This window comes from Corapipo altera, unplaced genomic scaffold, assembly GCF_003945725.1.
Source record: "Corapipo altera isolate COAL_440 unplaced genomic scaffold, ASM394572v1 0, whole genome shotgun sequence".
Lineage (NCBI taxonomy): Eukaryota > Metazoa > Chordata > Aves > Passeriformes > Pipridae > Corapipo > Corapipo altera.
The window spans coordinates 13940177-13953457 of record NW_020884872.1 but is presented as its reverse complement, the minus strand read 5'-3'; the positions used below and the strand labels follow the sequence as shown (position 1 = coordinate 13953457).

Below are 13281 nucleotides of genomic sequence, written 5' to 3'. Positions count from 1 at the left end.
AGCTTTTTTTAACTCTTGAGGGTGAACCTTAACAAATGTGACCAGAAGGTGAAAGTAAGTCTGAATTTATGGAGGACAAATAAGATGTTCTTGCTAGCTTTGGTATGTCAGAGTTTTACTATTTTTGTGTCATTTGACTGAACTAAATAACAGGGTATGGTTGTTCTTTTTAATTTTTTCTTCAACAGAAAAGCAAAGCATATTCAAAAAGCAGGATAGTTCAGTTCATACATTCTTGTTAATGAACGAGAGGATACATATACACATGTACAAAGCTTGGTAGGTTTGAATATAGCTAATCTAAGAACCCTTACCTTAGAAACTGAAATGTTTATACATGACTATAGACTAATTAAACTGTATAGTTCAGTGTAGTCCATAGAACTAGAGTAAAGATAAACATAATCTCCCCTTTTCTGGGAACATACAAGGTTCACACTGCCCCAGATGCTTTCTGAATCATATGTCTTCTTGCCTGGCCATTTAAGATGGAGGTAGGTATTGCAGTTAGGAAGCCTTTACCAACAGTAAAAATTGTCTACCCATGTCTCATTCTCACGTGCACACACACGTACAGAAATCCACTCAGCTTTTCTGGCTAACAGGTAAGTAGGAGAGATAGGCCAGATTTCCAGTTATATTCTAGGCATTTACTAGGGAGTGTTTTGGAAAATATTCCTAATCATGATTTCACACTTGGGTCATAAGTCTAGAATACCTTCTTGCTTCAGGCATGGTGTCAGAGCTGTAAAATTCCTCCAAAACCACATAAAGCAAGGGAGGAAGCTGGGCAGCATCAAGTGTGGTTTCACTGTCTCCTGCTTTTATTCAAGTTGTGAAGGGTGCAGGTTGTCTAAATATACCAACCTAGCGCTTAAAAAAAAATAAAGATCTACAAAGGCAATTCTCTGAGCAGGTATGTTATGGTGTAAAGCTCATATTTTACTCATATAATTTCTGTGAAACAGAATGGCAGCTAAAAAAAAATAACCCTCATATGTTTCTCTCTGCATACTAGAAATATATATACGCTTTATGTATATATATATTTATATTTTTTTTACATTTGCTTGTATATTATTCATGAACCTTAACTAAAGTCAACCAGATATCTAATTTCATTATCAGGAGCACTGGCAGTTATCAATGCTGTACCCTGCTTCGCTTTGGATGGTCAGTGGATATTAAATTCATTCTTGGAAGCCACACTGAGTTCCCTCATTGTAGAAAAACAAAACAGGGAACTTTTTGGCTTTTTAATTTTGCTTGCTGGTAGTGCACTTTTGGCTGCCAATGTTGCACTGGGACTTTGGATGGTGACAGCACGATAGAACATTGGATACACTTCCATCAGTTCTCAAAGTACACAGAAATAATGAATCTATTGCCTTTTAAAACTTGTCCTGTGCTGAGACTGAAATAATTCCCTTAAAACGATACTGAAAGAACAATCACTGGTGGTTGCTGTTTTAATTTAAAACTGTACAACATCATGCCTGTGGTCATGAGAAATCTAATAGAACTAAGAACTTTTTATTTACTCTTTAAACACTGTAATAATTTTGGAGAAATTGTAAAGTTTCACAGGAAAAATTAGACTTCATTAATTTAGGTCTCAAAATAAGGGAATTATTTGGCCTCGAACATAGGTAAAGTGGGAGAAAAAAAAAACATTCCAGCTTTATAATTTGGATAATTGAAAATCTGTGTGGGCTCTGATCATTTGTCAGTCAATGTAGTCTTGAGTGTCTTGTTTTGGTTTTTTTAAATCTGATATTCTACCAGACTGGATTCTAAGAAGCCCTTAAGTCTGATCTCAAAATGGTGAAAAGCTAAGCAAATGCTTACCATGTGTTAATAGAGAGACAGTGGCAATATGGGTTAGTGGCTTTCCTTTTCAGCTGGCCAAAATGACTGGAGGAATGTTGTCCTCAGGATGTAGATGAGAAGTTCCAGTGTCTGCTAAAAATGAAGCATGTGGGAAGATAACAAAGCCCACACATCTGTTTCTTAACACATTCAGTTGTATATTATCATACACAGCTGAAGTTTTTTTAAAGGCAATATTTGTCAGCAATAGCTACAAGATAACAGAAATTTAGTTTCTGAGTGCTGAAGTGTACTGTGCACAATTTTTCCTAAGTGATATGTAATGTTTGTGTTGTTTTACTCAGAAAAGAATCCTGTATTCTACCTGTTTACAGTTAAAAGTGAAACCTGTTGTTTTTATGATGTCTGTCTTCTGATGCTATGCATGTAATATGTACAGTAACTCACTGATGGCTTTCTCTATTTCACAGGGTTGTTTTCCTTTGGTAGGATTCATTTTGTTCAAAAATAGTTAACAAAGATATTTAGTTGAAGCTGGTCTTGGATCAGAATTATTTAGAGGAAGAATATGATTGTGAATTGAACAATTTAAACATTTTGCTTTGCTTTCTGAAATGAATACATGAAATATCCTTGTTCTTAAATGAACAGTGGAAGGTCAGTGTTTTGCTGATTGAAGTATGTCTGACATACTTTGAAGCTCTTTAAGTCTGTAATATTTCGTACCCAGTAGGATTATATATTGACTGTTACGTCCTCTTATGATATATTGCCTAGTCTATAAATCAGTTTCAGTCAGAGGCTTGTCTCAATATAGGCTGATATTTAAACAAAAATGCTCCAGTTTGGGAGCCTAAATATTTGAAATATGAAGTTTTTGAAAAATATGCTGCAACTTCTGCCTCGGACAGTGCTCCCCATAGGAGCTGCTGCAGCCCAGATTTCCTTTACAGAAATGGCCCTTCCATCACGAACTGAAGTGGAACATAAGCTCATGGATACTGGCCTGCAGGGAATACTGAAACGTTCATGACCAGGTCAAATACATTCTTTTGGCACTAGAGGTAAAAGCCTGGGTAATTTTACGAGTGGGGCTGAGCCCAGTTCCAGGTACTACTGCTTGGATTCATCACTGATGTTTGCATTTGCCCGCCGATGTGTATTTTTGCACAGTTCCTTTCACACTTAATTAAGATGTACTCCTTTCTTAAGATGATAGAAGCAGTAGTGAGACCCTATGCGTTTATTTGTTGCTGGCTAGTTTACTCACCTCTCCAGTGCTGTCACAGGCTGCGTGGACCTCTTGAAGTTCACCTCTGTGGGGTGGCAGGCCTGTGCCGCCCATTTTCAATCATTTCAGCCCAGGCATATAGGCACAGATCCTGGTAAGAGTAAATCCTCCAGTCAATCCAGTGTGAATTGGTCCCTTTGGGGGAACTATTAAAAGTTACACAAAGTGCAAGAAAGGGTAAAACAAAGTATACCCTGAAAGTCTAACTTGTAATCACTCCTGGAAACATACAGAGGTTTCAGGGGAGCAGTTCTGATGGGCCATTCTGCCATCTCTCTCCATGAACAGGAGGATAGAAGCAGCCTGGTCTTTGCACAAAGCCTGGCTCTGAGGTTCTGTTCTAGAGGCCTGCTCTCTCACCTAAGTGACTGCTTACTGATCTGAGCTCTTCCTTTCAGTGGCTCTGTGTCTTGTCCAAGCTACAGTGCAAAAAATTAATTTGCACTTAGGAGTTTTAGTGGAATTTAGTAAGACAGGATATTTACTTTCAAAACATGTGAAGTTTGATACTTTATATGTATGACTACAATGGCTTGTGACAATCTTTTAGCGTAGTGCTTCTCGTGGAGATGTAGGCAACAGATTTTAAAAAAAGTTTCTGAATTAACATACACAAATTACATCTGCTATAATGAGGCCAGCAGGTTGTTCCTGGTTATTTAGTGTGCCACCAAAACCATGAAGTCTTATCAAAGGAAGTTAAATCCAGTTTACTTAGTATAACTGTGACTTTCAGTGATTATGTAAAGCAGAACTTCAGTCTGTGTCTGCCCTCAAGATCAAGAAGAGGGTGGAGAAGACATTGGTCGTGGTTTTAGCAAAACAGACACACTGGTGTGCTGTAAAGGCCCTAGATATCTTATATGGAAGAGAGAATACTGGAAGTGTTTAAAAATAATTCATGAGTCCATTTCTCCACATACTGGAACTCTACTGAATAAGGGTCGATTTAGGTGCTTTGAATCAAAACTTCAAGCAAACTGGGCATGAATGGTGACCCAGCACATCTTAAATTACCTGTGGACAAAGGTAGTACTTAAGTTGGACCTCTGTCTGGAGAAAAAGTTGTTCAGTGGACCCATTTCATTCTCCTGTAATCCCAACATAGGGATTACATTCTGATAAGCATGTGCCATGCATACAGTTATTGGGAGGATTTTTCCTGGTGTTTTGGTTGTTTATTTAGCACAAAAGGACACAGTGATTTCTCTGTGTTGGATTTTTACTCTGGAGTATTTGTGATGTTTCTTCTGTGTTTGTAAAAATAGAAAGGAAGCCTTTCCTTAAAATGAAATCTTTCCACTTCTTATTCTAATTAGCCCCTCAGAATCTTCAGTACAAAATCCATCAATGTAATTGTATGGCATATTGACTGGACTATAGAACAGAGCACTCCTAAAGATTGGATGGCTGCTACTATTTATGTATATACTATGCATTTTAAATCTGTATCAGATGGAAAAAGTAATGTCTAATATTCAGAAATGTTATATGTAGCTTTTACATGAAAATTGCCAGAAAAATTCCATAATTATTATCACTGTTCTGCTTTGTTTTTTATGAGATTTTTTTTTTATATCAGCAAAGATTTACATAGCACGTTCTGATAATGCAAAATACAACATGAAAATGGCAAACTTCTTAGCATGGGGGATGTTAAGTGCTCTTTGCTAATTAGGAAATTTGAACCAGCTTGCTTCTGTACAAGTTAAATGAAAGAGGATTCACTGGAAAAAGTATAGACAAACTTGCAGATTAGTTAGCCCAAATTATGAGCCACAGTGGAAAATTTGTTAACTCATCCTTTTTATTTAGAATGAAACAACCAACTGTATTGACAGTTACTTTTTCCAGTGATGGTTCTGCATTTGTGGATATATATGTGTATATATACATACATTTCTATAACAGATACATATACAGCTGCAGGATGTATTAGTACTTTTTTAGCGGTAACTTACAGCAGTCCTCCATATTCTGCAATGTAGGCCTTTGTTTTTCTTTTTCCTTCTCTGTATTAATTCTCTCTGTGGCTTTATCTGGATTTTAAAATAGAAACTATGTTGTTCTCCCATAACTGATCTTAACTTTGTTAACAGATGATAAGTGATGGGGATGTAACAGCTGCATGAGTTTTGTTCAGTTGATGTTTATGTTTCTTAGTTTCTGTGAAGCCTCAGCTATAAGCATGGTAAACACAGATTTTTCAGGGCAACTAAAAGAGGTCAACCTTGGAATCCATCACTCTCTTAATGCTGCTGTTTGTGCTGTTCTGAATGATAACTGGGATAAGCAAGACTGTGTAGAGTATACTGAAGAAATAAAGTTTTCAAGACAGACCTCCCCATAGCAGTCAGGGTGTTTCAGCTTTCTTTGAGTAAGGATAAATTTTTGTTCAGTTTAGCACATCAACAATCCCAGTTTTCCCAATAGTTTCATGTACATTTTACATGACAGCAAAGACTGACCTGGAGGAAATATTTTTAAAATAAATTAGTATATCGTCTTCTATATGAAAGATCTGAATTTGTATCTGGATGGCATTTATGACAGATGAAGCAGGGTTATAAAGGTTTATGTAGCCTAGTCTGTATTTAACTGTTTTAAAAAGATGTGAGTTAAACTCCAGATATAGTTATTTGTAAAATATGCATTCTGTACATCTGCACTCAGACCAATTTCCACAACTGTTCTTGCCTCAGCTTTGTTCTTGTACTCTTGTGAGTAAGGAATCTGAATTTTAACACAGGTAAGATCCAATATTAGTAAGTATTTTATACCCTCTTCATCCTGAATTTCATGTAATGCTTTATATAGATAAGTTATTTAATATGACGGAGTTACCTGGGGTATATTCCCTGTATTAACGCAGCATTTGGGAAGCATTGTACAAGGGACTGCCAGGAAAGGGCAGCTCTGTGACTCCTGTTCCTTGGACTCCACCACCACCATCATGTGAAGAGCAGATGGCAGTGATTAAGGGCAGTGAAGAACTTCAGTTTATGGCAGCTTTATGAAACCTTCCCACTGCTGACCCAGTGTGAAAGGACGGGAACAAAGAGCAGGATATGACACTGCAATTTCATTCATTCCATTTACATTGTCATGAAACCTGAAAAGAACTTGTAATTAACATTTCAGAGCACAAAGGTACATTTTCCAGCCCTTCACTGCATCATTCAGTGACTGATGATGAAACTTTCTAACACTTTGTCTTTCCATTGATAAATATGTGCTGAATAAGTAGTATGAGTAGTTGCAGATCATTTTGTAAAACTGACTTGGATCTTTCTCACCTCTAGATGTTCATCTTGGGATGGTTTCTGCAGCATCATAGCGTAATTGACCTTTGTTGATATTAGTTTGAAAGGTTGGAGGTTATTTCCAAGCCATCACTAGAAAAATCTATTTCCTTCCTTCCCAAGTAATTTGTTAATATTTTAAATTCCTCTTTCCTTACATAACTTTGCTTTTAGATTTCATACACTCAGATGATCTTATCTGAAGCCTGTCAGTGGAATATGTATTGTTTTGAAATTCACTGTGGAGTTTTTTTCCTCTACATAGCCTTATTTTTCACACTGACTCACAGCTGTGGAATGTTAGATTTCTAGACCCTTTGTTTCCACTATTCATTGTTCATGATCATGTTTTTTTTTTAAAAAAAGGAAAAAAAAAAAGAAAGCTTCATTTTTAAAATGTCAGCTAACAAATATATGGAACACTGACTAATGTATTGTGGTTTTGTTTTGCTTTTTTTCTCTATTTAATCAACCAAACAATAAGTATTGTTTTCTATGTATGATAAATGTATCCTGCAAATAAATTCATTGTTTGATTATTAGTGTGCTTAAATCTGTTTTTAAAAATAAGGTAGAGTGACATAATCCCTTTTTTTTGGCAATTGCCATATTCTCTCATATATTCTCGTTCTCTTCATTTGTGATTCATATTCTCTCTCTGGGTACTGACAAGGCACCCCAAGGTACACTATCCTTTTCAGTATCTGACCACCTCCTAAAATAAATAATAACTATCACTTTACTTCCCCTTATTTACCAGCTTATCACAGTAAGAGTTGCAATATTTGACACAGGATGCCATAGTGAAGGTAAGTGAAACCACTCCTCTGGCCAGTCCTATGTGAAAGACTTAAAATGTCAGATATTCAAATGACATGAAGGTGATGTTATGTATCACAACCTTTGATTTATATATACAGGCCAGAGCTGGGCACATATCCTGGCTAGTTCTGAACAAGTTCCTTTTGGTATCCAGGTGCATCTGGGACTGGGTTAGCACAGTGTAACTGGGTAGTTCAGCTTTATTTGAGAATGGAGCGTTACTGATCTGTTTCTTCAGGAAGCTCATCTACAGTCAGTCAGGTTATTTGTACTGAGAACAAAATTGTCCTTTGTTGCTTACTGGACAAGCTGTTACTTTATACAAGCAGAACTGTTTCAGCAATCGTGGCTTTGTTCCCAGATAAAAGATTACCATGAGGAACAGGCACAAAGCACAGATTGGACATACTGGTAGGATTTCCCAGATAGGTTGCTGTGCAGTTTTAGCATTTTTCTGAATACTTGCGTGAAGTGCTTTTTTTTGCAGAGTTTTTATTTTTCCTCTTACCTATGTTAAAGGTAGAGACAATAGCATAATTTTTTGCTGAAGCATCTAAGCTTCTAAGAGAGTTCTGAGATTTTTCAGTTGATTTTGAAAATATTATCCCTTATTCTGATTATGTATGTTCTGTAGATATCATGAAAAAAAAAATCCATGATATCCTAATGTCATCTTGAGGAATGTTGCCTTAATCACTAATACAGATTGAGAATAAGATTTAAAAAGAAATACTGTATATATGAGTCTTATTGCTGTTAACTTTTTATGAGCTTAATATAATTCTTCCTCTGATCATACCAGTTTGGACCACCAAGCAGAAGCATTCCTAAACATCTTCAGTAGATCTGTATGCATTGAACTCACTTAAACATTTTTTTTAAGAATTTCTATGACCTTTTGATGTGAACTACCCAATGAAATACAATTTAAGGTTTGATTCTAATGTTGTGGTAGTAAGCTGGGAGAATGCACAGCATCTATAAGCACCAGTCACAGAGACTTCTGCTATAATTTTCTGTTTTTTTACCTCAGAGAGATGTGGGTCTAGGGTTTACTTTCATACTTTTAAGGCTCTGGTGTTGTTGAAATAGAATTGGATGTTCTTACCAATTATGTGTCATATTCTATACATTTATGATTAATTCTACCTCTTTTTAGTTCTTTGCAAATATATTAGTGGCTGAATACTATCTAACCACCACTTCTGAAAGTCTTGAAAACACATGGTTGTACATCCTTTTTCATTTCCCCTCAAAAGAATCTTTCAAACCGAAAAGAATAATTTTTTTCTCTCCTTTTTTTTTTGTTATTAAATGTCATCTTTTTTACTTGCTTTGCCTTGCAAAAGTTCCTATCTTTTCCCCTCTTCATAGCTCTGTGAGGATCTCTATTAAAATATTACCAGATAATTTTTTATAGTGTGAATTTCTCCAAGCCAGCTGAATTTGATTCAGTTACCCGCACAGGCTTCTGGTGTGGTCTGAGATATCCTAAGGTGTTCTTGTGTTAATAACCTGACTTGAAAAAACATTTTGAAACTCATCCCCCACTCGTCTCTCTTTGTCTCCTGGTAGATAAGTCTTAGGGTTCTAAGACCTACACATGGGGCTGGCAGATGTGGGTGAGGCCCAACTGGAGATCAAAGACATTCTGGACCAGCAGCTGGATACTTGGAAGGACACCTGAGGGCATTTTGTATCATACCAGATGCTTATATGTGGGCAACAAATCAAGCCACACTGACTCCTTTTCTTTCCTTGCTTTTTTTTTCTGTTTGACTTGTGAATTACAGTAGAATATGAGGCTTTTTGAGTGAATTTGACATAAAAATACATCTAATATTTTCTTCTTATGCATAATAGCATGATAGAGGCTGTTCTATAAAAGTCAGGCTAGGAGACTACATGCATTCTCCTCCTGCTCTGGACCTTTGGCCTGGAAGCAGCAGAAATGAGTATTGCTGCCTTTCCTACAGAAAGAAAAAGGAAGGCTTATAGGGAAAATTCCATCTGTCTCTAGCTATGAAGGCACCAGGTGGAGACAAGGCTTTGTGAGGGGACTGTGATCATCTTGGCCAACTGCCACGATTGTGTATTTGACTTTTTTTTAGCTTGCAGGTGTCAGAGACTGAAATGGTTAATGATTTATGCATTCTAGGAGACTTTTGCAGGCTTTTGACTTGCATGATACCTCTGATGAGCAGTCGGGCCCCTCCCTCCCTCCAGTGCTGAAGGTGTGAAGCCCTGGAAAGGCAAGAAGCCGAGCTCGCAGGCTTTTGACTGTTGATACATCTGATGAGCAATCAGGCCCCTCCCTCCCTAAAGGCGGGAACCGGGCGAGACACAAAAAAAAAACTCAGCACAGACCCAGGAGTTGTTGGAGGCTCGAGGCATGGCCCGTGATATAATAACTCATAACTTCTTAGAGTATGGGGGCTTCCCCCCTTCACCCCCAGCAGATCAAGGCCACCACTTCAACTGACAGACATGGAAGCATCGCTGGACCCCGTGGGCGGTGACTATATACATCTGTCCACTCTCAGCTTTTCTTTCCCTTACTCTCCCTTGCTCTTATCCTGCCTTTCTCTCCCCTATGCATTTTCTTTCCCTCCCCAAAGGTTATCTCTGTGTCACATTGTTGTATGACAGCACCCAAACTGCTAGCATGCCTGTTAATACAGAATTGTTAAAATAAATCTCGTCAATATATGTTTTCAAACACCGATTATTTAGTGTCGTTTCGCTTTAATCCACCCCAAAGGAATTATTGATAAAACCTGGGTTACCCCCTCTGCCCCCTTTTTCCTGGGGCGGGACGTAACAGCAGGTGAAAAGAAATGGTGAGACTTACAGTTAGGAATGGGATAAAATCGGGGAAGGGGTGTGATAGGGAGAGGTGGTTTGTTCATTTATAGAATCATTAATAACTCCACAGTAAGCATTTTTACTACCTTTTTTTTTTCCCCCTGAAGCATTTAAAGCATTTATAGAGCTGACCTGCAACCAGAACTAACAAACTTCCTTCACTAGTAAAAACACTCCATTTAGTAAGATCAGAAAGGCATTAAAAAGCCTGTCCTAGAAAGCAGTTCAGGGTGGTTAGAACCCAGAGTTGTATCCCTCTCCCTGTTTGAAGACCAGGACCAACCTGACTTTCAGTTAGTCTGATGTGGGCAGAACTTTTCTCCTCCTGCTTCCACATTCCCCCTTCAGCATGAGTTCACCTTACAGATTCAATTATTAAGAAAAGTTAATCAATGCATTTTTATAATGTTTTGCCCCTTGGCTTTGTTTTCATTCCTGCAGCAATTTGAATAACTAGCAGAAACTTGGCCAAACCACCTCTATCTCTATCATTGCTGCAAAATCAACAAAGACAGATTAAGAACATGCATTATAAACCACAAATTCCTGGGTACTTACCACTGGTTATACCAAGAAACGTGGGGTTTTTTTTCCTTCACTGCCACTGTTTACTGCTCTTTATTAAATGATTGAATTTATTTCCTGGAAATGTTCTTTGAGGCACTTTGAATGCTCAATGTGTTGCAGTGCTGAAGGAAAAAAAATAGGCAAACTAAAACTTGTATAGTATGCTTTTTACAACCAAAATTCACTGTTTCATTTACGGAACCAGTGCAGATAAGATTATTTTGTCATATATGAAGGCTCTGGTTATTTTCCCAGCATTCGTATTCAAAGTTACTCATAAGGAGAGCACTTTGGTAATTAACCTAACTGACCTCTGCAATTAAATGTAGCTGAACGAGAAGTTAAAACAGAGGTTAAAATATTGCTGTCACAGTTGTGAAAACTTCAGCGTATTATCGAATGATAGTTTTTCATAAACATGCAGAAACCTATTGTTCACTCGAGACTTTACCTAACCAGGAACAGCACGGTTTTTTTAACCTTTTTTTTGTTTTGACATGAAAATACCAAAAGCAATTCTGAAGAGAACATCTCAGCTTTCATGTACAGGGTTACTTAGAGGGGTTCACTTTCAGCGTGTGCAAATGATGGAGTAAAAATTAAACTGTATCATTTAACAAAGTGATTCTAAATGTGATACTAAACTTCATGAATCACTCTGTTCTCATATATGTGATTCTCCAGTTTGTTTCTTGTGCTCTATTCTAAGTCAAATGCAAGTGCAATGCAGTTATTTGCATGAATTTTTATAGCTGTACAATGTACCTGAAGACATTAAGGTTGCAGCAAACCAAAGAGTACAGGTTTGGTGAACTTGTTCATCATAATAACATAGGGAAAAAATCTAGATAGCAAATGTAGCTGATTAAGGAGTCATGAAACCAAACCTGTCATAGTCTAATGAAAAATAGCAAAAATAATCCAGAAAATCCAGGTTTAAAAAATAAAAATTTTTCTCATTAATTAAAACTGAGTAAATAAATTGTGGGGGAAAAAAAGTGCCCCTTAAATGAAGACACTCTTCTAGATCAAAAAGGTGATTTGAAAGGCAAAATAAACCTCTTTTCTTCTGCCATGGGTTTGTGTATACACACAGATGTTAATTTGGTAAGCATTTGGTTAACTTCCTCTGGCCTGCATTAGCATCAGCTTAGATAAAAATAATAACTGTTGGTGGCCTTAGAAAGCTGTGAAACATACAGTCCATAGCTGCACTGAAGGAAAGTGCAGTGGCACTGTCAGAGCCATAAATCAGAACTTACAGTGAAGAAAAATGGTTCAGCAGCTCTGTATGGGCTTGGGATGTGAGACCACCCAGTGGGACAGATCCATCCTGCTGTGCTGCACCTTCCCCCTGTGACCTGCAGCAGCCTGGGCCAGACTCAGAAAGGGACCTGCAGTCCTAAGGAGGGACTTAGACCAGTGCACCTGACTAAGCTCCACTATTAGGACCTTGCTTAGCCTGATATCAACAGGCCTCCAAAACTAGCTCAGACTTTTACTCAAAATAGCCCTGAAGTCTTCTGCACATGCCCAGCCCTGCTGCAGCAGAGGAGCTCATGCACAGCATCCAGCCTGGGGTCTGGCAATGACGCGTGTGCTTCCTCCTGCCCGAGAGGCTTAGTTAAGCACCTGGTCTCAATGTGGAACTTTTAAATCCAGCATCCCACAGAATGCAGCAGGGGTTAGTTTTGTCTTTGAAAATGCTGTGTGCAGGGGTGGGAGCAGGATACAGCAGATGGGAAACAGCCTGGATGTAATCCAGTGTCTGTGTAGTGAAGCACTAAACAGAGTTCATGTAAACTGTAGGTGAGTTTGAGGTCTTGACCAGGACCTACTTAAAATCTCCAGGACAGAGCCACAAAGTTTCCAAGATTGTGCCTTGGTTGTTGGGCCTTTTTAGTCCATTAATAGCATGCAGCAGCCTGTGTGGGGATGTGTCCTCTGCAGATGTGCACCAACCATGTAAGAATGAGGGGGTTTCCTGCTGGAGGGGTCATTAAAGAGATGCTGTCAATTTTAAGCTTTTGGGGAAAAAACTACAATTATTTTAAAGAATGAAAGTGCTTTAATATTTGAATAGCTATTCTGCTTTTTGCTGAAAAACCTTTTCAATGTTTAAAAAAACTTTAACTTTCTTCAAAGTCTAGGAAGTGTGCAGCTTTCGCAGTGGAAGCTGATGAAAAAGGAGCTTTGAAATGGGCTGTCTCCTCTTCAACTGCTCCAAATGTTTGACCTTGCTGTATCAGTTTGATGCTGATAAAAGCTTGCTTTTTGCTGTTGTCTAGCCATAAAGAAAGTCATCTGTCTTAAAAACAGCTTAAGTTATTAGTCAGTTGGGCATCTGAAATCAGAAATTTCTGCTGGTGCATCCCAGGCTTTGGAATGCTGTCCTATGAAATCTAACACTGCAGCCAGACATTAGATCTGATACCGGGAAATTGCAGATCCAAATTAAATGGAGTCCATGAAGTAAACCCTGAATACGATATGCACATGAAAACAGACCCAAATGCTCACGAATAATAAGGCTGTTACCAATATGAAAATATAAAGGACTCCTTTCTTCCGTCCTCATTCACCACAAACATGATCTGGCTACAC

The 13281-nt window shown here is 37.9% G+C and overlaps 1 protein-coding gene across 4 annotated transcripts in view; it reads left to right on the top strand.

The window, feature by feature from the left end:
- The window catches only part of MBTPS2 (membrane bound transcription factor peptidase, site 2), a 40512-nt gene extending 33547 nt beyond the window's left edge, over positions 1-6965 (top strand). Inside the window, exons 11-12 of one of the 4 annotated variants that reach the window (XM_027637390.1) lie at positions 1109-1173; positions 2784-6965. In XM_027637390.1, the coding sequence (XP_027493191.1) occupies positions 1109-1173; positions 2784-2863 (145 nt within the window). In that variant the 3' untranslated portion in view covers positions 2864-6965. Of the gene's footprint in view, positions 1-1108 lie in introns of all 4 variants that reach the window. The other 3 variants (XM_027637382.1, XR_003526654.1, XM_027637373.1) reach the window with 3 other exon arrangements.
- The last annotated feature ends 6316 nt before the right edge of the window (positions 6966-13281 follow it).